This window comes from Madurella fahalii (genome assembly GCF_045866475.1).
Source record: "Madurella fahalii IFM 68171 DNA, scaffold_3, whole genome shotgun sequence".
In the NCBI taxonomy this organism is placed as follows: domain Eukaryota; kingdom Fungi; phylum Ascomycota; class Sordariomycetes; order Sordariales; genus Madurella; species Madurella fahalii.
Genome location: NW_027263973.1, coordinates 1,282,799 through 1,307,390, shown reverse-complemented (window position 1 = coordinate 1,307,390; position 24,592 = coordinate 1,282,799). Strand labels below are relative to the sequence as shown.

The following is a 24,592-nucleotide window of genomic DNA, read 5'->3' as shown; positions in this document are numbered from 1 at the left end:
ACCTGACACTTTGGAACGATTCTGGATTTCCTGCACAGATAGGGATTGGAAACAAGCTCAAAGAACTCGGTAATTAATTAACCTAAATTATAAAGGCGCCGGTCAATAGGCCACTCTACCCGACATCATCATAATCCTCAACAGAGCCGACATCGAAATGAATCAATAAGAATGTCCTTCGCGTTGAGAAAAAACGTAGGCGCCGCCTCTACACCGAGACACTCCTGACAACAAGCCACCATCTAGATCCGGCGTGATTCAAAGGAAGATGCCACACTGGTGCGGATACGCATTCCCCGTGAAATCATTCGTGCGGCTCTCAAAAGCGACCCCGGGTTCCTGGATGGTGAAATTGAAAGCCGACGGCCCCTGCCAGTTCCCCATGACGTTCCTCACGGGATAATACAGCCCGGCAATCAAGTCGACGTTCCTACAGACGAGCCCGTTCTGGAAGAAGCCGCCCGTAGAGACGAGAAGCGGCGCCGCGTCGGGTGACGGCCGGCCGTTCAAGCAGCTAAAGGCGTTGCCGTGGCCGAAGAAGACGTCGTTCTCGTTGTCGGCCGTCGAGCAGATGGCGTGGACGCCGGTCCTGCGCGCGCGGTAGAATCCCTGGTAAACCAGGGTGAAGTTGTTGGCGTCCACCGTCACGCCGCCGTTGGTGTCGCGGGTCCATCCGACGTGGTAGGGCGCGTTTGGTAGCGTTGGGTTGGGGGGGAAGACCACTGGTAGACCGGACGGGCCCTGGTTCTGGGGGAAGAAGGTGACGTTCGTGAGAGAGGAATCCAGGGGGCTGAGATCCTCGGTAATGTAGTAGGAAGAAGGGGGTGTGCCGCTGCTGTAGCCGCCCAGTGGGTTTGTGTAGTAGTCAATGTTCAGACCGGCAGGTCTGCAGAGCGGATTGACCAGGAGGCATGGACCGCCTGGGGTAGGGCTAGCGGTAGGGGTGCTGGTGGTGGAGGTGGCCGTGGCCGTTGGAGTGGTGGTACAGACGGGCTCTGTAATCGGAGTCTGGATGACGACGGTGACATGGCCCGTTCCGCATGGTGTCAGTGTTGTGGAAGTGGTGCAGGTTCCAAAGTATGGGATCGTCGTCGTTGTGGTGGATAGTCCGGCGTTTAGCGCGGTAGCCGCCGAAATGAAAATCGCTCCAAGAGGAGCCAAAGTCTTCTGCGTGAGCATCGTGGTAGCGTTCAGAGGGAATGGGCGCGATTTTCTGAGGATCTAGGTTGTGACTGTGGCAGCACGGCTTAACAATCGAGGAATAGTGACGCTCTTATATAGAAAACCAAGACCAACGTAACTGAATCTCGCTAGACTCCGAACCCGGAGCCGAGTGCCTATCCGGAAATCTTAGACATCATCCCATGCTGTGTTTTTTGTCACGATTCCAACTGCTTCGCCGGGGCCAGATGTGCATCCCCGAATCCCGAAATTGCTACAAGACCTTCTAGGCTTAGTACGATGCACGGTAGGCAGCTGGATCTGCGCGAAACAGCAAGCATTCAGCCCATGCAACTAGAGATCCGGGAACCAGGCGGCAAAGGCGATGCCTCTTCCGGGACGGCGACTGCTGGTTCATCACCCGAATTTACCGAGCTGCGTGAGGTTGAGCATCTGATTTCTACAACCGCCTGCCTAGCAGATTTAGTGCGCATCGTGAACTGTTCTATACTGTAGTAGTACCCAGCTTTGCTTGAAATAGCCACTGTATGTCCCTATCCGGCGTTCAGATCCGGAACTTATACATCTCACTTTGCAAGAGACTGGGAGTATTTAGTGACTCGGCACAACAAGCTGCAGCAACGCGGCATATCTCAAGGCTGTCTTAGTTCCCCGTTGGGTTTGCTTGAGTTACCTTGTTGTCTCGGGAAAAGAACAAATATTGAGAGCCGCAGAACGTCACATACAGTCTGGACAGTTTTGGACGTATGTCGGGCCTTCTCTTCTGGCCAGTGAGCGGTCCCCCAGCTGACGTGCCTGGCCCTTGTCCAAAATGGCTAATGATCGGCGCAACTCCCGAGCTGAGGCTTTGATCAGCCACTTCGGGTTACATTGCCAGTCCACGCAACCCTCGCAATCGCCGACCTGGACCATCAGACGTGGGGTACAGGGGTAGCGGAATGTGGTCTTTAGTGCACCTCGCGCATACTACAGTAGGTGCCCGATGCGCTATGTCTCGGTGAGGATCCAGGGAGGTTCGAACAGTGGTGCCGATGGCGCTATGACCCTCTGGATCGCGAATGGCGGGGCAGGAGAAAGGCGGCAAAGTCCATTAATCGGGCTTGATGAATCCCTCCTAAGATCGGGATCTACGGATCTAGCCGCATCCGGGACCTAAGGGTTGGGTGAGTGGGCCTGTGAAAAAATGAGGTAACATGCATAGGCCCTACGTAGAAAGAGTGGCCGATACTGATTAGGTCCTGCGAGATTCGAGCAATATAGACGTGTTTCGTTAGGCCGGCCGAGTCCATTCCTCCTCAAGCTTACCCGGCAGGATTCGGGTTCCCTCTGTTATGTTGAGAGATGGTCCGGGGTGGCTATTGTGGTGTGTACCGAGGTCGTGTATAAGGATAATACCTGAAAACAGGGTGTGTGTGTTGCAAAACGTTTGTATCGTTTAGAAATATTCCTGCCTCCTTTCCGAAGCTAGTCGAATGTTACGTTTCCCCCTCAACTATGCTCCGGTCAAAGATCACATACTGTTGGAAATGAGGACTGTCGTCGCAAATGAGCGACCCACTTTGTACAGCTGGGACACCTGCCGACAGGTGTCGATCATGTGACGGGTGTCCCCAGGGCCACCCTTCTGAGCTCCCTGGTTCCTGAGCGATATCTGCGATGTAACAACAACAACAAGAGGGGCGACTGCCCAACCCATTGATGAGGACCTTCTAGAGGTGTGATCTGTGCCCAACGAACCTAATTGATCAAGTGGGTGCCACAGGCTGTAGTTCCAACACATACTTTCCTGACTGTGATCCAATCGTGCCGTCTCCGCGCCATAATCTTATATCTCCATGTATTCCATGTACATAACGCTCTTATGCCTGGTTTTTTCTCAAGTTATTATTATACTCATTGGCTATAAATTCCTATCAGAATTTCCTCTTTCATTCGTTGGCTTTGTGAACTTCTCAATCCGATCGAAAGCAACTCTGCGAAGTCACTGAGCATTGACAGGATCTGGGAGCTTGACGCACGAACCGTGGTCTCCTGGTTTGAGAAATAGTATGAAGTTGTACCCGTAGCGAGACTTGGAAGCTGTCGCATTCTTATCATGGCTCTTTCCTCAACGCGGATTGAAGCGTGTCTTTTTCGGCTGAAATGACAGCTCGAGAGGATCATACATCGACTCCTCTCGGATGGACGCTCTGCAGGGATAGAAGACTGATAACAGATCGCATTTTGTATTCCCTGGAGCGTGCAATGAACTGGCAGTAATGTCTGACGTCGCCTGCTTTTTCATGGATTGGCCGGCAGCAATGATCCCAACCTACGACCCGACCTTCCGGCTGGCAGTTCTCTTGAGTTTATCTCAAGCGTCTGCCGCTGGCTTGAGAATTGCAGTAAGGCGGCAACCGACCGATGACATCTTCAGGCTCGTTCAGAGCTTTGTCCTGGCTTGATTGGGAACTTGTAAATTATTATATTTGTTGTGGTGGCTTGTTGGCACCGCCTTTTAATCTTTTATTATGGTTTACATGAACGTACACGGACACAAAACATCGGTAGTACGCAGGATTTGATCTTTGACACGGGAACCCGAGAGGAAGAGAGCATCATTTTGTGTTAGTCTTCGGTCGTGGTTGTAACACCTATTTGAGGGGTTTATGTCCGGAAATTATACTAGATGATGAGGGACGGTAGCGAGTAATGATCGAAATAGCTGATCAATCAACTATGTTTACAAGTGACTTGACAAGCCACTTCCGATGACGTTGTCCTGTAGGCAATGGAGGAGGCAGAGTAGACCAGCATGAGACTCTGAGCTTTGAAGGTGCCCCAGGCATCGGATTGTCTGTCCTCGAACCATGGTGTCATGGCGATTCTGGCCCCTACTCTGTAACGGCTTTCAGAGACCTTGGAAAGGCCGTCCCAGGGGCGAACCCAAGCTCCCAAGCTCCCCAGCTCCCCAAGCCGTCTACCCTTTGAGAAGGGACGTCCAAGTCTATTATACACGGATGTTAGTTGCTGTCTCGTACAGCGTCAGCGTCATTCTCACTATCGTGTTCGTGCCAGACAAGGCCAACTTACAGTCGTAACAAAACTCCCACAAATGTATAGATACACATGCTAATGCCCTTTTCGCCTTCGACGCCCGGTCAACCCCAATAAATATGTTGTTATACACTGTATGTACCTGGCAACTCTGTTGATTTCGCCGACCCCGTCTGTTTTACTTCTTCCCCTCTCCTTCCGACTTCCCATTGCCGTCATACTCAACAGGTAGATCCATCCCGACCCTCCGCGCCGTCAGTCGCACCCGCTCCTCTTCATCCATGCCCATGCCGGGGTTGTAGCGCTCGAGGAGCGTAACGTACGTGCGCTGCGCGCGGAGGTAGGCGAGATACTGCTCGCTCTGGGCGAACTGGAGTTCGGCCGGCGGGGCTGGCGGTACTGATGACGGGGTGAACCTCTCGCGTAGGCGCTGGTGGAGGGGGGCGCGAGGGTTGGAGAGGACTGGTCGTGGAGGAAGCTCGCGGAGGAGGGAACGGTAGAGGGAACGTAGCGCTGCTGGGGGCGTTGTCATGTTCGAAAGGTGGGATCAGGTGTGAGAAGGCAGTGTTCAAGCCGAATTGACTGGTTTGCGACGGTGTGTTGCGGGACGGAGGCGGATCGGGGGACCGAGTTCGAAAAATCGCGGTTGAAGTGAAAAGTTACAACCCTAACCCTTATCGGCACTAAGTTCCCCGGCAGGCAAAGGCTATCTCGTTAAGCTTGCATTCTGCGCTCAGCCGCTGGCTTCAGCACCTACACATCCAGAGGCCTTGCGACGTCCAACAGCGACCACAATGGCAGGACCGAGAACATTATCCGCCGTCTTGACAATGCCACCGACGACAGGCCGCTTCATCCGCCTTCTCTCCACAAAAGCAACGAAGTCCAAGACAACCAAACCAGCCAAATCTACAAAACCAGCAGCCTCTCGCTCCTCCAAGCCGACAACGACGGCAACGCCAACCTCCAAACCGATAGACCCAACAACCCTCTCCTCACACTCGTACCTCCCCACCCCGTCCAACAACCCGAACCAATCGTCCATCCCATCCCCGGTTCCCCCGACCCTCTCCCTCGTAACAGCAACGACCCTCTTCACCACCGGCCAGCCGCACTTCCTCTACTCGGCCGCGCGCTTCCTCCACCTGCCGCCCAACCACACCACGCCGGAGGTCTGTCTCCTGGGCCGGTCCAACGTGGGCAAGTCGACGCTGATCAACGCGCTGGCGGGAGCGGAGGGGGCGGCGGCGGGGGCAAGCCACGGGCTGCGGGCGCGGGGCGCGGGGCTGGCCATCACGAGCCGGCGCGCGGGCAGCACGCAGTGCATGAACGGGTACGGGTTCGGCGCGGCGGTCAAGGCGCAGTACGAGCGGCACGCGGAGCTGGCGCGCGACGCGGCGAAGAAGAAGTCGCAGGGCGCCGTGACCCGCGCCGAGCGCCGCGAGCGCAAGGCCTTCTGGGAACAGCCCCCCCGCCATCGTCTGGTCATGGTCGACATGCCCGGCTACGGGCTCGGGTCGCAGCAGGCGTGGGGCGTGGAGATTCAGAAGTATCTGAGCAAGCGGGTGATGCTGAGGGGGGCGGTGTTATTGGTGGATGCGGTGGCCGGGGTGAAGGAGGCGGATCGTATGGTGCTGGGGATGTTGAGGGATGCCGATGTGCGGACGGCGGTGGTGCTGACCAAGGCGGATAAGCTTGGGGCAGGGGAGGGGCTGCAGGGGAGGGTGGATGAGGTCTGTTTGAGTGTGTGGGAGGAGTTGAGGAGAGTGGAGAAGGAGAGTTTGACGTGGCTTGAGGGGGCGCCGAGGGGGTGGGAGAGCGAGATTTGGGTGACGGGGGCCGGGGATCCTGGGAGCGGTGGGTTGGGTGTGGCGGGAGCGAGGTGGGCGATCTGTCGGATGGCGGGGATTGTGGAGGATAATAGGGTGTTTGACACGCCCGGGGTGGTGCAGCAACCTTCGACACAGAGGATCGTGTCGTTTGATCAGATCAAGTGGACGGCGTCTCAACAGCGGCCATCGTTTTAGAGGAGGCGTTGTGCGTTGTACTTGTACTTGTAGGATATAGATTGATACCCTTGAAAGGAGTGGAATCGTACTGCTGGGTGAATATCATGCTATGGTATCCCTCTATGCCAAATCAGATCTATACAACCATTATCCACTACACTGCACCAACGCTGCCTTCGCTACGCCAGGTAGATCTTCCTCGCTCTCCTCTTCTTCTTCAGCCGCAGCCTGCTCTCCGACACCGGCACCCTGGGATCCCGGAACTCGAAACCCGGGACGAACACATCGATCAGATTGTCCCAGAACCCAAGATCATAAAGGTTCTCGACGTCCTTCAGCCTCCACACCGCTTCCCACTCCCCTACGCCCGGAAAATCGGGATCTTCAGCCGGAGGCTGCCCATCCACGGTCCTAACTAAAACCTGTTCCGTCTCGACTGGCCACCTGGTCCGCGCCGGCTCAATCCTCCAATCCTTGACCCTCCCCCGCTCCATTCTCCGCTTGAACGCAAGGCCGTCGTTCATATCCGCCTGCCAATCCGACCACTTCATCGACTCGTTGGTCGTCGTCCCACAGTACACCAGCCACAGGTGATAGCCCAGCAATCCCCACACGAGCGGGCTGGTCATGAGCGCCAGCAGGGTCACGGCGCCCATGGCCACGCCGGTCTGCATGCCCCAGCTCCAGATGACCAGCCACTGCGTGAAGGACATGCCCTGCCCGTCGTTGGCCCGCCAGGGGAGCAGCGCCCAGTGGGGGAAGTAGAAGCGCATCCTGCTCGTCATCAAGTGTATGCCCAGGATGCCGCCGTACAGGGTCAACACCGCGGTGGACAGGAGGAGCAGGATGAACCAGTGCTGGTTCTTTGCGCCGACGCAGTTGTTGATGAAGATGCAGTGGTGGTCGTTCTTGGCGATGCACCGCTTGCACACGGAGCAATGCTTGGACCGCGCGGGCTTGAGCAGGCGGCAGGTGGAGCACTCGCTCCCCGGGTTGAAGAGGGAGAAGTCGTACGGGTAGCGGGCCATCTCGTGGGTGTGGTTGGCCGGGGTGATGTACCCCGGGTCAGTGAAGGCTGAGAGGTAGAGGAAGAGGTAGGGGAGGAGCATGGCGATGGTGCCGGTTGTTTTGATCAGCAGGCCGATCCGCGGCCAGGCTGCTGGGAGGTAGAGAACCTCACCCCCCACGAGGAGGACGATGAAGAAGATCTGGGGTTCGAGTTAGAACAATGGGGAGGTGTGAGCTGTCTTGAAGGGGCGCTGCTATCATACCAGGATGGTTGGGTGTTTGTCGTACATCATGTAATTCCCGAACCGCACACACGAGGCGGTGACCCTACCCCCGCTGAGCCGCTGGTCGAGGCCCAGGACCCCGTTCGGGAGGTGCACCCATATTACGCGGTGCAGCCAGGCTATCGGTGTTCGTCTGCTCTTGGTTTAGTACTTGTTTTGGGTTTTGGGGCCGTTGTCCTACCTGAGCGCGGGAAGACGGCCGAAAAAGGTCACAAAGACCATGAAGGAGATTCCGAGGACGACGAGGGCGATAGTCGCAATGACGCCCATTTTGCTGGAGTTGTTGATAAACAGGCCAGCAACTAATGCATGCTACGGCGGTACTGAAACAGGAAAACTAGCTGGAGGTGAGGTGAGGCGAGGCGGATGACACACCTCAGCCGTCCCACTTCAGCTCGTTCAGGTGGGCAGGAGTGTCGCTCAAACGGAGCCTTCCCGCAGTGTCATGCTCCAACTTTAAGTGCAACTTGTTTTTTTCTTTTTCTTTTTTTGGGAGTCAAGGTGTGTTGAATTACTGGGCGCCTCGAATGGGCTGCTGCTCGCAGCCAACGACTCGCTGGGTGTGCTGGCCTCACCGCCCCGCTTAGGCAATTAAGCGAGCTAACCTCGTGCTCTCATTTTCTTTGTGGGGGAACGCGACTGGCCGACCCCACATGTCGCGGGTAATTGATCACTCTCAACTTGAAGTTCTTCCAACTGTCGCCGGGTCTTGGACTCCACCACATTTATCTCTTGACCGCATCTCCCTATTTTCTTACTCCAGGTACTGGAGTCATCGGTGGTGTTTAAGGCATAAAATTTGTCAGGGAAGCTTTGTTTTGTGGCGGCCCTGGGCGGTCGTTTGGCTTTCGAACCGTCGCTGCTCTCTCTGAATTGACACGCGCCTCCCCCAAAACAGAGCAGTGGAGCTACCTTGCAGGCCCAGCTTTGCCGCCTGGCTGCATCTCGCAGATCGAGAGAGTGTTATTCGACATTAACGACGCGCCATCTCACCGGTTTTTGTTCCCTGCATCGAGAGATCATTTCTGCAACACTCCATCGCGTATTGTCTTGCCAGAATCTCAAATATACATTGTGATGCGTTCATTTGGGTCGTATCCTGGTTACATTTAATCATCCAACATCGAGTTTCTGGACGGACGGTTGCGGAGCTTCTGCTGGCCCTGATGCTCAGGGTTAGGGATAGGGATACAGTGATTGGGATAGGTGATCGGGAAGGCCCAGAGACGGGGTTTGAGGGCTTGGCAGGATGGCTACGCGCATCGTTTATGAGGGGGTGAATGGAAAATACGAGGGCACTCTCTTTGGCGGAATCAAGTTCTGGGTTGCCCAGCGAGTCCCAACTCGCGGCGACATAGTTGCCAAGATCGAGGTATGTTCGTCCTATCCTTTTTCCGACAGCGCCTAACCTCATGGCAGGATAATGGGGGCAAAATCGTACTTTTGGAGAAGTACGCCGATGTGTTGATCGCGGACCACGCCAAGAAGAATGCTCCTCCAGGATCTGTCTCGTGGAAGTACATCGACGATTCAGTGCGCCTGGGCACGATTGCCAATATCGACGATTACCGGATTGCGTCGACGAACCCGACGCCGAAGCCGGCCAAGGCAGGAAAACTCCCTTTCACCAACCAAGACGATCAGATCCTAGTCAGTTGGGTGCGCCAGCATGTGCATAACCACAGCGGCAATAAGATCTACCAAGATCTCGAGAAACAGGCGGGTTCCTCTCGTCCCCTACATACCAGGCCGCTGCTGACATTTATCAGTACCCGCATCACTCATGGCATTCGTGGAGGGATAGATGGGTAAAACGACTCGCCCTCCTTCATGAAAAGGACCTACCAGCAGCTCCTTTACAGATACCGGCCCCATCTGGCCCAAGATCAGTCGTTATGCCTGAAGCCACAACTGCCGCTGTACCACCTGCCACAGCTGCGCAGCGAACCGCTTCTACTGCTAAGGGTACTCCTGAAGGAGTCCAACGGCCAGACGCGCCTCGAGGCAGAGTGCGTTTCACTGAGGAGGACGACAAGCTTCTCACTAACCATGTGTTGCAACGTTGCCGAGATGGCGAGAAAGAAAAGGGCGCGAAGATCTATATGGAACTGGCGGCCAAGGTCTGTGTTGCATCTCCCCTGTCTTGCGCATTTGGCTTACTCTTGCCAGTATCCGCACCATTCTGCACATTCATGGCGTGACCGATGGGTACGGCACCTCTCTCTCAGAGAGCCCGAGAAATCACCCGACCTTTCAGATTCCGAGGAGGTCCGCCCAATACCTCGAGCCAAATCGCCCCCGACCGACATGTGTCCGTCCAGTCCACAACCCGCCCTCGCTGTTGTAAAACGCGAGCCGGGGCATAGCCCAAGTCCGCAGAGCGTCCTGCCTCCATCCGCACCACAAACCTCTAGCGCTGTTGTAAAAGAGGAACCCGGACATAGCACAAGTGCGCCTGAGGACGGCGGTCGGCCGAGAACGAAGATTCAAGAGCTAGAACACAGACGAAGAGAAATTCAGGCCGCAAGGACAATACAAAGGCTCTGGAGGGGCTATAAAACGCGCTGGGAAGTGCGGCGGCGATTGTCACTGTTGAAATATAGACAGACCAGACTCCGGCTTGCGATAACCATTCAGAGCATTTGGAGAGGCTACCGGACGCGGCTGGATTGCCAGCGAACGCTAGCATCAATCACATCATTCCAGGCTCGGGCAAACGGCTATTTGACGCGCCGGGCTCTCGCAGAAGAGAGCAACGACGAGATAAAGAGCGAACTAGACAACTCGCCATTAGCCCCCGACCAGCTGTCTATTACCAATCATCGACCACCCACATCGGGGGAGACTGTGACCTCGCGGGACGATGCAGACGGACCTCCGCCGCACCAACGCGCCGCGAAGACAGGCGTCACCCCGGTACTTACAAAGGAGGAGTTTCGGGAACTTTTTAACCACGACAGGGAGACTACTGGTGCCAACCTTGTCCCTTGGGCACAGATTGGCCGGCACACGGTGGATTTTTGGATTCTTTGGTCCTGCGTCACCAGACAGCCGCACCACGAATCCCGGGATTGGCAAGTAATCGCTGAGAGCCTAGGGTACGACTGGGTGGCGGAGCCAGATATGCCTCGGCTAGTGAAGGAGACATACGAGAAACATCTGCTGGAGTTCGAACGCGCGATACAGGCATTTAACGGGTGGGATGCACGTGAATGCGAAGTCGAAGGCGAGGATGAAGGCGAAGATGGGGAGGAAGAGAGTGATGACGAGGAGATGGTTGATGAGGAGCACCAGGACATTGATGGTGAGGACGAGGAAGAGATTGCCTCGCATGGATCAAGAGGCGGCCCCGCACCTTCCGTTGATCAAGATCTTTTTGTGTCCTCGCCTCCCTTGGTGGGCTATAAGAGGACATTTAAGCAGGCCATACGATCATCCTCTATATCGCGTGTCAGCTCGGTCAGCAAACGGCGCCGGCACAACCCCGACGAAGAGATACCATGTACTCCAGAATCTCGCCTCCAACTGGCTGGCCAAGAGGACGACGTATCTAAGATGTCTTCAGCCTCCCGAGACACTCCCAGCAAGCGGCCACGACTTGTGTCCCGTCCACAGAAACAAAGGGCAGAGCCGGAAACCCAAGACTTCTATTTTGGTGGAGATGTGCAGCAGGGAAGGGCTCTTGAACCGGAGACACAAAACTTTGAGTCTGCCATGCAGGATGATGGGTTGGACGACGACAACGAAGCGCTCAGCCCATCGGAGCTTCGATCCGGGATGGAGAAAGCATCTCCCCGTCCTAAGGTCCTGTCATCAGCTAACCGCCCGCTTCCCACAATCGAAGTTGACGACGGCATGTCCGAGTCCAGCGACGAATTTGAGACGATGAGCAACCTCACGCCCAGGCCCTCAAACACTTCGCGACCTGCCCTCAACCCCGTCGTAACCAACGCGTCCCGCCCGCGCCGGACCCTGCCCGCGTCGTGGTCAAAGGGCACGCAGCCAGCTTCCGTCGCCGCCGATATCTCCCCGCCTTCTCCACGACGACCCGCGATCGTCAAAGAGCGGCTATCTTCTTCAGAAACGCCAGCTCCACGTCCGTCGGTGCGCAACCGATCCAACGGCCCGCCATCCACCAGCAGTCTTACCCCGCGACCTCCCGCCCGCAGGAGTGCCGTCCACCCTCAACCGGGCTCCTCTGCGCAACCCAACCGCAGCCCCAACCCCGAGAGCGCCAAACCACAGACGTTCGACCCCTCCCCGATCATAAACCATTTTGTCGCGCAGGGCTGCCCGGCATCCCTCGTCAGCCGCGCTGTTAAGGCCACGACGTGCAGACAGGCGAATGCCGCGGCGGTCATTGAGAGCCTGGCGCGCGGCGACGGGATTCCGCGCGATATAAAGGGGGTGTGGACGGAGCGGGATGATGGGCGGGTGAGGGGGATTGCGAGCTGGTTGGACGCGCTGGGCGGCGTGGTACCCGACAAGCCGTCGACGCCTGGGGCCAGCGAGGAGAAGGTGTTTTGGCGGTTGGTGGAGAAGCACGGGGTGGAAGGGGTCTTGGAGAGGAGGAGGTTTTTGAAGGTTTGGGACAGTATTTAGTTATTATTTGTGCGTCTTCTTGCTCTTCGGGGGATGGTTTATATTTCTCGGTTGGTTGGTGGGTTGTGGAAGTGCGGTGATGTCTGCTGGCAGCCGATGGGGCCGAGCGGGTCAACGCGGGAAGCGTTGATCTTGCTGAAGCGGTGTGCGAGCAGTGTCGGTAGTGGGAAGCGTGTCTGGCTCCGGCAGTATGCATGACTAATAGTTGAGTGCGGCGGACAAGCTGCTACTTTACTACTACTTACTGGGGCAATGGGTGGTTTGTTGCCAGTCTTTTTATCACCGCGTGCCACTCACCGAGAGCGAGCAGAATCGACATTTGATGATTGGCTGGAGGATATTGTTAAGAGACCGTTTGAGGCTGACTCGGCGCAGACTCCCTTCGGGAAGGGTAGCCGAAACACAGCGGTCGTGATCTCGATGAGGGAAGGCGTTGTTTTCAACCTAGGCATGGTGCGGAGGAGTGCTCGGCCTGGGGTACCACGTTGTTCTCCACCACCACCCCCTGTCGTCGCATGCCGGAACGTCGGCAGCAGCCAAGCGCGCACTGTAACGCTGTCGAGCCGAGCGGGTGCCCGAAGATTGCGAGAGAGAAAATTTGCTTCCGAAGTCGCTGGAACCCGATGCCGAAATATTACCGCGGCGGTGACGAGATCACGCCACTTCTGAATCATTCATGTCCGAGGCTATTCCCAAAGGACCGCATTGAGAGATCGGGCCGTGCGAGACTAGTCCCAAAGGACCGGATCGGGATTGAGGCACCATCGGGCTTGGCCGGCCTGCAACGAGCCCACAGGGCTGTCCACTAACATCGAGACGTTGGGCGGGCCGGTCGAGGGATCGGCAGTGGCTGTGGACCCGCGGGCCAGAACGCGGTCTTTTCCCCTGCTCGCATGTGAGGTCGCTGCACAGCTGACTTCCACCGGGACGTCGGGACGCGAGGGAATGGGAGGGAGGCCGGAATTCGTCTTCCAGGGCCTTCTGAAGTGCCCAGTAGTAATCTGGTTCATTATTGAACGCTGCTTTGGACTGAGAGTGAAAAAGGGGCTGCGTGATATCCGGCAGACAACCATGTGCCTCACGAGTCACCTGCCAGGGGCGTTCCGGGTGTCTTCAGGAGACAGCCTCCAAGGTGGCTTGGCTTGGAATGCCCCCTCTCCACTCGAGGATGGCTACGGGGTACTGCTCCACCTCCAGCATGTGACGTCGTTGTGAGGGACATCCTGTGACGCAGTCAGGGAGCCGAGGGGCATGGCTCCTTCAGTGGTCGAGGGACATCCTTCACTGTGTCGGCCCTCGCGTAAACCCTCACCGAACTCGAAGCGCTCCTTTGATTTAATTATTCTGTGGGGACCATACATTCAACCATTCAAAACCTACCACGCAATCTACGACCCGGGCCTTGTCGCCACCCATTCCCCGCCGAGCACCTCGAACCGCAGCCGCTGCTTCGCCAGCCACGGCGTTTAAAAATCCTTCATAACCCTCGCTTGGTTCCCAATTCCTGCCTCTGTTCATTCATTCTTTACCACCCCAACGCAGGAAGTCGTCGTTCCCTTTCGTCATTGGTCTCGTCTACACTCGCCGTCACTGCGACTCTCGTTCGAAGGCACGCTTGTGATCTTATCCACTGCGCTATAACAGCGACATATGTACGCCCTCCTGCCCTGGTTACTTACACCGCCGTTCCCCCCAGTCTGACTGACCATCCTTGCGACAGATAATTTATTCACCAAGATGGTGTTCGTCACCCGCGCCATTTCCCTCACAAACTTCATCGTTGCCAGCTCAGCATTAGGGTTTCAGGTTTGCGTCCTGTACCCATGGCACAACCGACTCGACGAAGACTTTGAAGCTCTGAAGAAGGAACATCTACGGGTTTTGGAGTCAATCAAGGGCACCGCCGCAGGGGCTGCGCATCCGGGGCCGGGCGCCTCAACAGCCGCCGCCGCCGCAGCCCCCAGTGCTGAGAAAAGCAAAGGAATTCTAGGGTCGCTAGGGGGGTTTGCTGGATGGAGGTAGAGTAGTGAGGAAGGGAAAGATACCTCTAATGTTTTGCTCTTGGTATTAATACCCCATACAGCATAAATGGACCACCGTCGCCTTCGTCCTCCTCGTCTCTTGTTGCAGCCGTCCAAGCCGTGCCCCAGGGCGCCATTTTCCAGCCATCATCATCTTCGATCGCCACCGACTCATCATTGCCAGACCTTTCCCCCATCACCATGTACTCCCGCTATGCCCTAGCCGGTGCCGTCTGCTGCTCCTTTACGCACGCCATCCTCACGCCGATCGACATGTAAGACCGTCAAAAACTTTTCAACTTCAAACGACCCTCCTGTTTGGGCCGGCGAGTCACACCCTCACCCTCCCCTCAACCCCACTTTTTGCAGCGAAGAAGCAGACACTGACTCCCCGCTACCCAATACAGCATCAAAACCCGCATCCAACTCGACCCGCAGTCCTACAACCGCGGCATCGTAGGCGGCCTCCGATGGGTCGTGGCCGGCGAGGGGGCCGGCGCCCTGGCGCTCGGCCTCGGCCCCACCGTGGCGGGCTACTTCTTGCAGGGCGGGTTCAAGTTCGGCGGCTACGAGTTCCTCAAGGCCAGCGCCATCGACGCGCTCGGCTACGACGCTGCCTCGGCTAACCGCTACGCCGTCTACCTCGGCTCGTCGGCGCTCGCCGAGATCGCGGGCGACCTCGCGCTGTGCCCGTTCGAGGCCGTCAGGATCCGCCTCGTGTCGCAGCCTGGCTTTGCGAGGGGTCTGTGGGACGGGCTGGCTAGGATGGCGGGGGAAGAAGGGGTTCACGGGCTGTACTCTGGGTTGGGGCCTATTTTGATGAAGCAGTATGTGATATTATTACTACTACTGCAGCTGCTGTGGCTGTTGTTTTTGTGTGTGCGTGGCGGTTGGGGTGTGCTGATGGCGGGGTTGTAGGGTTCCATATACGATGGCGAGCTTTGTGGTGTATGAGAATACGCTCGAGCAGATCTACAAGCACGTCGACAAGTCGGCCGTGTCCGGCACCGCCATCACGGGTATCAACATCGCCTCGGGCCTCATCGCTGGTGTTGCTGCGGCTGTCGTCTCGCAGCCGGCTGACACCCTCCTCAGCAAGATCAACAAGGACAAGGGGGCAACTGGGGAATCCACGTTTGGTCGTCTGCTCAGGCTTGCGAGGGGGATGGGCGTTCGCGGCAGCTTCGCGGGCATCCGTGCAAGGATCATCATGGTTGGGGGTATGACTGCTGTACAGTTTGCTATTTATGGTGATATCAAGAAGGTGAGTTCCATCCGATGGCCCGGCGTATGTTTGAGGGTCTTCTAGGGGCTAATGATGGCAACAGGCCCTTGGTGCGACCAGCGGAATCGAGATCAAATGAGGCGGTCGACGGTTTGTGGAGTGTGTTAGGGGTGTGATAATCGTCAACCATCACCTCACGGTTCCGTTTTCTAGACTATAATTATGGACACTGCACATGAGAAGTAATTTTCAGGGAAATCGGCATCGAGATAGACAAAACTGGAGGGCTTCGGATCATTCGTTTTATGTTTTGCGGGCTCGTTTATATAGTGGTTCAGGAGCTGGGCTTGATGTTTTGGCAAGGATCTCGACGATTAATTAGATTGTCATTCTGGAAATGCTGTATTGGGAAGAGTTGAGCGATCTGGTTGAATATATATGTGGCATTTATCCTCTTATCTCGCACTGGATTGGAATTATTGGTCAAGTTCAATACCTATGAAATCCTGTTGCCTCAACACACAGCCGTCACTTTGTTGCGTTACTTCATAGATTCATTGATCACTTTGTGTCTAGACGGCAAGAAGCACGGTAAACAATTACCTAGCGTTAAGGAAGCCTCCACCGTGGTCTCAGATGCACTACTCCTGTTTGTCACTGTTACTGTCTTCAGGATCGACACCGTCTACCAGACATGTAGTACCGAAGCCGCGTCTGACACCGGTATACCCCTCGGGGTGTTTGGTACTACTGTGGGCAATGTCCGGCCAGTTATATGTCGAGGAGTTGGCAGCCCCGGTGGTCGCGGGCTGGCTTTCAGCAGACTGGTTTCCATTATCATGGTACGGATATGGATCGTCGGCGATGGCCGGTGTTCCTGAGGAGGGTTGTGTGGAAGCTACTAAAGTATTCTCAATATCAGAAACCAGGTTCATAGAGGTCTCCGCATCGGTAGGCTCGCTGGTTGCTGTAAAATGGTGTGCAACAGGTGGTAGCTCGGATCCCCAACTAGCAACTCTAGAGGTGCTTCTCTCATGGTTGGCATCGTCCTGCCCAGAAGCATCCTCTTCCTGTTCACTCTCGTCTGCGACGTGTTTCGCCCACAGAGAAATTACCTCGTTCCGGGTGAGTCGGCTATAATCACTGCAATGCTATACAATGTCAGCAGAAGTTTGTCGTCGTAAGTAGGTAGTGTCGATTCACGCACAAAATTAGACACTACGTACCTCGGCTGCATCATAGCATCTTGAGCAAATAGCAGTACCAACTCTGCCGGGGTCGCTGAAGGTGCGGGTTACAGCCACTTCACGGAAGCAACTAGCGCATGTGATGGTCATGTTGGTTCCAGAAACTCGCTGAAGTTAGAGGCCACTTCTACGCTTTGGGTTATCTATCAGGGATTGCAGGCCTGGGATGACCGCGGCAGGGCTAACTTGATGCAAGTGCTCCGAGCAATGAATGCGGATTGACTCTTGAGTATGTAAGTGTTTCTTGTAGAACGGGGAGGACGGTAGAAAGTGGAAGGTGTGAGTGGTTTGTTGCAAAAACAGAGGGGCGGCATTGGTATTTATATTGGCTTTATCAATCTAGCACACTTGGTGTCAAAAGAGAGCACTGGAAGTCTGAGTGTGATGTGGCTGCCAACGACTTCGAACCAACCTGGTGTAAGTGAGCCCACCTGAGGCCAGTTGATCACTCCTTCACCCTAACACTGCCATCCCAAGAAGGTCGTCAATGTCACATCGCAGTGTCATAAAGAACAACTTGTCAATACTTGCATCATGAGCCTAAACACTCAGCATTACAGAGCTGCCGTAGGGTGCTAGCGTATACCATCATTCGTTTAAAGGAAGACCTAGTGCTCTGGCTTGAACAACTAGGGCTCTTCTCAAATAATCATAAAATGTGCTTATGCTCGTATTTAGACACTGAGATCAAGATTTCAAAGCCGTCAATTTACTCAAACTCCGTTTATTACCGGCTCGAAATACTGCATTTAGACAAGCTCTATAGACTAATCAAGGTCACCGATGAAGTCGCCGACCGCACTCCTGAGAAATCGGCAACTTCTCCTACATTTATTCTCTGGACCCGTAGCGAGCCAATGGTGGTTAAAATAATTTGTGCGTTGGCGACAACCGATTCTAAAGTTCCTCCGTTTTTGATCCTGGTGTCTTATGTCGGCTTTACCTTCTGAGTCTGTGACACTGCAGGGAGCGAAAAAGGGGCTCAAGAATAGAGAGTAGGAAGGAGGAAAGAAAAGAAGATATACCTTGTTCTGATCCCAATATATAGGAGACATTGAGCGGTATATATACAAAAGAGATCCCTTAATAGCGCTCTAACTCTTAGTAGCGCTTAACCCCTTTAGATCGCGATAGAGTCATATCATATGCTCCCTTGTTTTCCATTTTCCATGCCCCGCATAGACCTCCTCGCCGCTGCAACCCCGCTCTGCCTTGCATTCAGTTCGACAGATAACCGCATCGAGTAGACACAATTTTCTTGGACTTAGTGCTAGCCGCGAGCACCATGAGCGTCAACTCCCTCAAGGAGGAAACTGAAATTATACGATATTGGCGAGAGATCGATGCATTTCAGATCCAACTCCGGCTGACCGGGGGCCGGCCGTGCTTCACTTTCTACGATGGACCTCCGTTTGGTATTTTTGCTCAGTTGTTTTGCTGCAGTTGAACTTCTATGTCCAAAAAATATGAAAGACTACCATGTCAGCCGCCGCTTTGGCTGGGATACCCATGGGCTTCCCATCGAATACGAAATAGACAAGAGGCTAGGTGTGTCCGGGCACGATGCTGTCATGCAGATGGGCATCGGGAAGTACAATGCGGAATGCAGAGCCATTGTAATGAGATACTCAACTGAGTAGAGGCACAGTATAGAGCGGTTAGGCAGATGGATCGATCTCGAAGACGACTATAAGGTACGATGACCTTCCTTTCTCATCCTTTCCTCTTCCTTTCTTCCAGAGCCCATATGAGTTGGATCACACATACTGAGCCCCGGGAAGTCAATGGATCTAAGCTTCATGGAATCCTGTTGTGGGTGTTCAAGAAACTGTTCGATAACGGCCATGTCTACTGGGCGTACCAGATCATGCCCTTTTCCACCGCCCTCTGCATCCCGCTTAGCCACATGGAGTCTAAGCAAACGAAGAGATGACTCAAGATCCCGCTATCTTGGTGTCATTTCCAGTGCTGGGCGTTCCGGGCAAGGAGAACACATCACTCGTCATCTACACGACGACTCCATGGACCATCCCATCGAACCTGTTCATCGCCGTCCACCCAGACTTTGAGTATTTCGAAATCCCCGACGTGAAGACCGAGAAGCATTACATCTTGCTTGAGAGCGGCCTCTCCATGTTCTAATTACAAGGACTTGAAGAAAGCAAAGTACCAGATCGTCGGAAATATCTCCGGCAAGGACAACGTCGGGTGAAAGTACGGACCTCTCTTTGGCTACTTCGCTGAAACCTTCTTCGACTGCTTCCAAGTCATTGCCGCAAATTATGTGGAAGCGGGCGAAGGGACCGGACTTGTTCACCAGGCGCCTGCGTTCGGCCAGGAGGATTATGACGCTGCCGTCTCTGCGTGCTTTATCACACCTCGCCGCTTGCCGCCCTGCCCTGTGGACGACAAGGGCTGCTTTACGGCTGAGGTGCCGAACTACGCTGGCCAACATGTGAAGGCCGCTGATAAGGGTATTCTCAAAGATCTGGGGGCAACCGGCCGCCTCCTTGTCGAAAGCCACGTCACTCACGTCGATAAGTTCTGCCGGAGATCTGATACACAACTTATCAGGCGTGCGGTATCTTCGTGGTTTATCAAGGTACCCGACTCAATCCAGGGATGCTTCAGAATTTGGAAACCACAACTTGGGTGCCCCAATTCGTCAAGGAAAAGCGGTTAGCTAATTGAATTGGGAATGCTCACGACTGGAATATATCTCGAAACCGCTCCTGGGGAACACCGATTCCCCTATGGGTAAGCGATGATTACCAAGTGGTTGTCTGTGTGGGCGGTGTTGAAGAGTTGCGTCGGCTGAGTAGCTTTGACTGCCCGCTTGATTACATCCACCGGGATAAGGTTGATTCTATAACTATCCCATCGAAATTTGACAAGGGTGTTTTGCGCTGCGTCGACGAGATTTTTGATTGCTGGTCCGCCCTTGCCCTTTCTTTTGTTTTGCTGACAAACAGACTAAACATGGAGTAGGTTTGAGCCTGGGAGTATGCCCTACGTTTCGAATCATTTTCCCTTCGAAAATTCCGACCATTTCCACGACGGCCTTTTCCCCGCCGATTTCATTGCCGAAGGACTTGACCGGACTCGCGGGTGCTTTTACACCCTCACAGTTTTCGGTAACAAACTGTTCAACACTTCTCCCTTCAGAAACGTCATTGTGAACGGCATCGTCCTCGCTGAGGACGGGAAGATGTCCAAGAGTCTCAAGAACTACCCCGATCCTAGCGTCATTCTCGACAAGTACGGCTCAGATACCTCCATTTGAAACTCTATCTCATCAGTTCTCCCGTCGTGCAAGCGGAGTCGATGCGTTCCAAGGAGCCAGGCGTTAAGGAGATCGTCTACCGGATTCTTCTGCCTCTCTGGAATAGTTATCGGTTCTTTCTACTAACAGACTCTTCTGTTCAAAAAGTCTACAGGACGAGATTTTGTCATGCGGGCGTCTTTCGGAGATGCAGGACAAAGCAACGTCATGGACCGGTGGATTTTAGCCGACTGTCAAAGCTTGCTGCGTTTCATGGATGAAGAAATGAGAGGTTCGCAAGTCCCGAAAGCAGGTGTTCCGTTCTTTCACTGACCCAGGCTACTAAGTTATTGCCTCTACACGGTCGTGCCGCGACTTCTGCAAGTTATCGATAACCCCACAAACTGGTATACCCGCTTCAATCGCCGGCGTCTGAAAGGCACCGCCGGTCTCGGCATCGAGGACACCACATCTGCTTTGCACACGGTTCTCCAAATTCTATTCACCATCATTCCCGCGCTAGCTCCGTTCACTCCTTTCATCATTGAGCACATCTACCAGCTTCTAAGACCTCAACTCAGGGACGTCACCGCTCAGTTTCAAGACGTCCGAAGTGTCCACTTTCTGCCATTTCTGACGGTGCAAGAGGTTCTTTTTGACCAAGTCATCGAACGGCAGGTTTCTATGATGCAAAAGGCCATCCAGCTTGGGAGAGGAGCAAGAGAGCGTCGCAACCTGTCGCTTAAGACGCCGTTGCTCTCGCTCGTGGACATCGCGGACGCTCAACCACTTTCGGATGTCAACTCCCTCAAGTCTAATATCCAAGAGGAACTCAACGCTCACGGCATTATCCTGTCGGATGACGAACGTTACAACATCCGTCTCAAGGCTCGCGTCGATTGGCCTCCTCTGGGCAAGAGGCTCAAGAAGGGCGTCCAAGTCGTTCGGAAGGCGCTGCTGACTGTTACCTAGGCGCAATTGAGGGAATACCAGCGTGGACAGAAGATAATCATTGAGGGGATTGAACTAGCCGAGAACGACTTGAGTCTCGTGCGGGTCATCGGAAAGGGCAACAATTCAAACGCGGATGGTGACGAAAACGATGGCGGCGGTGTACAATGGGAGCCGGCTTTTGCAGACGACATGATTGTCCTGCTAGACACGGCGCCGCACCCGGAGCTCGTAGAAGAAAGCCTGGCTTGCGAGATTGTCAACCGCTTTCAGCGGCTGCGTAAAAAGGCGGGGTTGGTGCCTACCAATGGTATGCACATGAGGCATAGTGTGGTGTCTGACCCTGATGAGGTTGGGATTGGGCAGGTTGTGGCTTCCCCGCAGGAGGTGTTCATTGCTGCGTTGAGAGGCAAGCTTGAGGAGGTAAAAGAAGAGGTGGTTGAGGAGCCCGTAATTTTAGAGGAAGAACAAACTGTGGGAAACCTAGTGCTGAGGTTACAGCTTGCTAGAGTTTAAAAGGCACCAAATAGACGCCGGGGTCTTAGCGGTGAAGGTACGGATCCTGTCATGGTCCTACTATTGAGGGAAAATGTGTATGATGACACCTTGGTCAGTGTCTGGGACACGACAACCCGGAGTTATGGTGATGTCTAGTCGGATGCAACTGAACCTCTTTCAGATCACCTGAGTACTACCAGTGCCGGGCGCAAATGTCGAAGGGTGAAAACGGAGGTATTATAAGATGATGCCTCTATAGCCGGGTCGTATATCGCCACATCTAGTGTTTGGGGTTTAGTGACGTTGAGCCATCCTTTTCGCACAGGAGGACAGGGCACTTGGTTACCGCAAGCGCTGCACAAGTCCTCGCATTCCCTCTTTTCCCGCAAGATCCTAGGCCCATCCATTTGGGCCGACTCAATGCGCAGGGATCAGCCGTCCGTGCAGGGACACAGCCAGAAAGCCCTTCTCATGGGATGGATCTATCGCAGGGCTATGGGCTGCGTATTTGGTTCGCCCCCCAAGATGAAGCGTGACAACCTCCAACCAACAACAACAGTAGGCTCCTGCGGCCCAGACAGCCAAACAATGTGTGCGGATGGAGTACCCCCTGCTTAGAGAGAGAGCACCTCGCACGCGGGGAAAGCCCTTAAATAAGGCGAGCAGCCAGATGGGGGAAAGAGACATGGATTGGACGTCCTCTATAAGGACGACGGCTAGGACGGCCCTACTTAATGCGTAGACGGGAAGGAGACTGGCTCCCCCCCGCAAGATTCCACCGCTGATTTCCATCCTGACAGGTTTTGCTCTCTGATTTGGGGGCCCAAGTCCCTGGGAAACCGTTTCCCCCCGCCTCACTGTTTTACCACCTCCGTTTGGCCCTCCGATGCTGCCCTAGGTAAATCCCGCGCAGACCGTGTCCCGCTGACTGACTTTGCTGCCCGGAGAAGCTTGGCGACCGCATTCCACCCCCTTTTTTCTGCGAGGTATAGCGGCGTTTTCCCTCTCTTATTCTTCAAATTGACATCAACGTCTTGCCGGGCTAGCAAGAGCCTGACCATACCTTCGTGCCCATTCCCGGCTGCATACGATAGAGGTGTAGCCCATCCATCCGTCGAATTGACATCAACGTCTTGCCGGGCTAGCAAGAGCCTGACCACACCTTCGTGCCCATTCCCGGCTGCATACGATAGAGGTGTACCCATTTTCCCTCCTAAATTGATATCAACATCTTGCCGGGCTAGCAAGAGCCTGACCACATCTTCGTACCCTCTCCCAGCTGCATACGATAGAGGTGTAGCCCATTCATCCGTCGAATTGACATCAACGTCTTGCCGGGCTAGCAAGAGCCTGACCACACCTTCGCGCCCATTCTCTGCTGCAAGGGATAGAGGCGTTCTCCGCTCATTATTCTTCGGATCGGCGTAGACGTCTTGATGGGCTAGCAGAATCCTTGCAATTGTATCTTGTCCCTTGGCCGCAGCCATATGCAAGGCAGAGTTCTTTAGCTCATCATGTGATCGCCAGGTCAAGTCTGCTCCTCCGTCGAGAAAGGCTTGTACAAGCTGCACTTGGCCCATTTCCACTGCTGAGAAAAAGAATTTCTGTTTTGATCTCCATTCCACCATCCCTTGCGTTGACTGCTCGAGGTATTCTTTCAGCTGCTGTTCCGTGCTCCCCTGCAAATGCTGCTTTAGCATGTGCCTCCACAGGTTGTCCTTCCGAGAAAAAGAGTATTTGCAATCAGGAGCTTTGCAGCTAAATTTACCAGCGAGCTTATCATGTGCGCGAGATTTGTGCCGAGTCATGTCGCGCCTGCGTGTATAGTTGCGTCCGCAACGGTTGCATGGATATGTCGCTTTTGGTGGCTTTGAGGCTCCTGGATTGGCATCCATCATGTACTGTACCAATGTACAGTATCGTCGTCCACGGGAGGGCTAGATAGAACGATCGCGTTCCGTTATGGAAGATGGAACTTGTACACAAGCCGTTGGAAAATGGTATGCACTCTTTGCTGAGCTGCATAAGTGATAGCCAGAAGAATAGGCGATTCAGGATATCGGGAGAGTTTTGAACAGTTCCAGGGCGTGGTGTCACGTACTTTTTAAGTACTGTCAGGACATAGTGTGTGAGGAGCCCTATGAGTCGAGATTGCATACCTCGATAAAGGCAGCAACTGCTAATAATTTTTCATCACATGCAGTGTCACCACGCGCCCTGTGGTTCTGAATCTGAAGTTTGGGTATGGCATGCTCGCAGCCTGTCGGGTGGGCCAGCGGGGCTGGGGCGCGCCCTCAAAATACATGCAGTACTGTACATTACAGTACATAGGTCACAGCCAAAGCGTGCCACGTCAACAGGTCTGCATTGCATGCAGCTACTTAACGTTCGCCTGCAATTTTGCGGTGTGCGAAAAGAGGGCGCGGTAGTACAAAGCCGGCCAACCTATCTCAGGCCCTCAGGGGTAATCAAGGTACTCGGCCACCCCTCTGGCTCCACAGCCCTAAGCAAGGCGAAAGTCCCACCACACAGTAAGTGAATTGCGGGTCCACACACCTTTACGATACAGAAAAGCGCCCGATCTACCTTAGGTATGTGTGCACACGTGTGGGGTGGTGCCTCACCCTCCCCTACGCTTACAGTCTTGCAACTACCTACCCCCAACTTCTCTTTCTTCTTTCTCTTTATTTTTCCTCTCCCTGTTTCGTTTATCATCACTGCCGTCATCACTGCCATCATCACAACCGGCATCTCTCCACAACAGCTGTTTCATCCGACTCCACTCTGTTCCTTGATTCTCGCCAGTCAGCACTTCAACATCTTTTGCGCATCCCTTAACCTAGAGCCCACAGGGCAGCTTTCTCACGGCCTAACTCAGTCTCTGACTGGTACTCAGAATCTCTCTTCAGGATCAAAGCCTTGACCGGCCATCCTCCACAGTCTGGCCCACTTCTGTTCTTCGCTCAGAACCCCTCTACCAAGCAAGTGCCACCTGATTGGTCATGGATGAGACGTAAGTGGATTTTTTTTTTTGTTAATGCAAGGGCGCCTCCAGAGCCGAACCGTGGTGGCCTGCATGCCGGTTCTGCGGCTCTCCAAGCTGCCCCGCAGCCCCATTGGACAGCAACACCCAGTTTCAGCATCACCTTGAAACAGGTGACTTTCCGATGGAACCGTTCTCCAATGATCCCCCGGCTGAGGATTACATTTCCCACGGGCGGGGTTCGCCGCTTCCCGATCTAGACTCCGTCCACGCTCCCGGATCGA

At 54.6% G+C, this 24,592-nt stretch overlaps 9 protein-coding genes across 9 annotated transcripts; 6 read left to right on the top strand and 3 right to left on the bottom strand.

Annotated features, from left to right (window-relative positions):
• Positions 1 to 258: 258 nt before the first annotated feature.
• MFIFM68171_05870 (Floculation protein FLO1) lies at positions 259 to 1,179 on the bottom strand (the record flags this gene model as incomplete). The annotated part of the gene is made up of 1 exon (XM_071061290.1): positions 259 to 1,179. One exon carries the CDS (start codon positions 1,177 to 1,179, stop codon positions 259 to 261), a length of 921 nt encoding a protein of 306 aa, XP_070917391.1.
• A 3,217-nt stretch (positions 1,180 to 4,396) lies between these two features.
• Positions 4,397 to 4,750, bottom strand: MFIFM68171_05869 (ATP synthase assembly factor FMC1, mitochondrial; the record flags this gene model as incomplete). The annotated part of the gene is made up of 1 exon (XM_071061289.1): positions 4,397 to 4,750. The coding sequence occupies one exon, from the start codon at positions 4,748 to 4,750 to the stop codon at positions 4,397 to 4,399; it is 354 nt and encodes a 117-aa protein (XP_070917390.1).
• Positions 4,751 to 5,048: 298 nt separating this feature from the next.
• Positions 5,049 to 6,245, top strand: MFIFM68171_05868 (EngB-type G domain-containing protein; the record flags this gene model as incomplete). The annotated part of the gene is made up of 1 exon (XM_071061288.1): positions 5,049 to 6,245. The coding sequence occupies one exon, from the start codon at positions 5,049 to 5,051 to the stop codon at positions 6,243 to 6,245; it is 1,197 nt and encodes a 398-aa protein (XP_070917389.1).
• A 161-nt stretch (positions 6,246 to 6,406) lies between these two features.
• Positions 6,407 to 7,789, bottom strand: SWF1 (palmitoyltransferase swf1; the record flags this gene model as incomplete). The annotated part of the gene is made up of 3 exons (XM_071061287.1): positions 6,407 to 7,435; positions 7,499 to 7,652; positions 7,701 to 7,789. 3 exons carry the CDS (start codon positions 7,787 to 7,789, stop codon positions 6,407 to 6,409), a joined length of 1,272 nt encoding a protein of 423 aa, XP_070917388.1.
• A 979-nt stretch (positions 7,790 to 8,768) lies between these two features.
• MFIFM68171_05866 (uncharacterized protein) lies at positions 8,769 to 12,121 on the top strand (the record flags this gene model as incomplete). The annotated part of the gene is made up of 5 exons (XM_071061286.1): positions 8,769 to 8,891; positions 8,939 to 9,238; positions 9,289 to 9,639; positions 9,689 to 9,787; positions 10,157 to 12,121. The coding sequence occupies 5 exons, from the start codon at positions 8,769 to 8,771 to the stop codon at positions 12,119 to 12,121; spliced, it is 2,838 nt and encodes a 945-aa protein (XP_070917387.1).
• A 1,737-nt stretch (positions 12,122 to 13,858) lies between these two features.
• Positions 13,859 to 15,506, top strand: MFIFM68171_05865 (Mitochondrial phosphate carrier protein; the record flags this gene model as incomplete). Its single annotated transcript, XM_071061285.1, has 5 exons — positions 13,859 to 14,139; positions 14,205 to 14,417; positions 14,550 to 14,969; positions 15,061 to 15,406; positions 15,471 to 15,506. The coding sequence occupies 5 exons, from the start codon at positions 13,859 to 13,861 to the stop codon at positions 15,504 to 15,506; spliced, it is 1,296 nt and encodes a 431-aa protein (XP_070917386.1).
• Positions 15,507 to 17,899: 2,393 nt separating this feature from the next.
• Positions 17,900 to 18,756, top strand: MFIFM68171_05864 (uncharacterized protein; the record flags this gene model as incomplete). Its single annotated transcript, XM_071061284.1, has 5 exons — positions 17,900 to 18,029; positions 18,088 to 18,205; positions 18,263 to 18,308; positions 18,396 to 18,426; positions 18,581 to 18,756. 5 exons carry the CDS (start codon positions 17,900 to 17,902, stop codon positions 18,754 to 18,756), a joined length of 501 nt encoding a protein of 166 aa, XP_070917385.1.
• Positions 18,757 to 19,312: 556 nt separating this feature from the next.
• IRS1 (Isoleucine--tRNA ligase, cytoplasmic) lies at positions 19,313 to 19,897 on the top strand (the record flags this gene model as incomplete). Its single annotated transcript, XM_071061283.1, has 3 exons — positions 19,313 to 19,371; positions 19,437 to 19,547; positions 19,603 to 19,897. 3 exons carry the CDS (start codon positions 19,313 to 19,315, stop codon positions 19,895 to 19,897), a joined length of 465 nt encoding a protein of 154 aa, XP_070917384.1.
• Positions 19,898 to 19,938: 41 nt separating this feature from the next.
• On the top strand, positions 19,939 to 21,343 carry MFIFM68171_05862 (Methionyl/Valyl/Leucyl/Isoleucyl-tRNA synthetase anticodon-binding domain-containing protein; the record flags this gene model as incomplete). Its single annotated transcript, XM_071061282.1, has 4 exons — positions 19,939 to 19,959; positions 20,027 to 20,168; positions 20,262 to 20,818; positions 20,879 to 21,343. 4 exons carry the CDS (start codon positions 19,939 to 19,941, stop codon positions 21,341 to 21,343), a joined length of 1,185 nt encoding a protein of 394 aa, XP_070917383.1.
• Between the last annotated feature and the right edge of the window lie 3,249 nt (positions 21,344 to 24,592).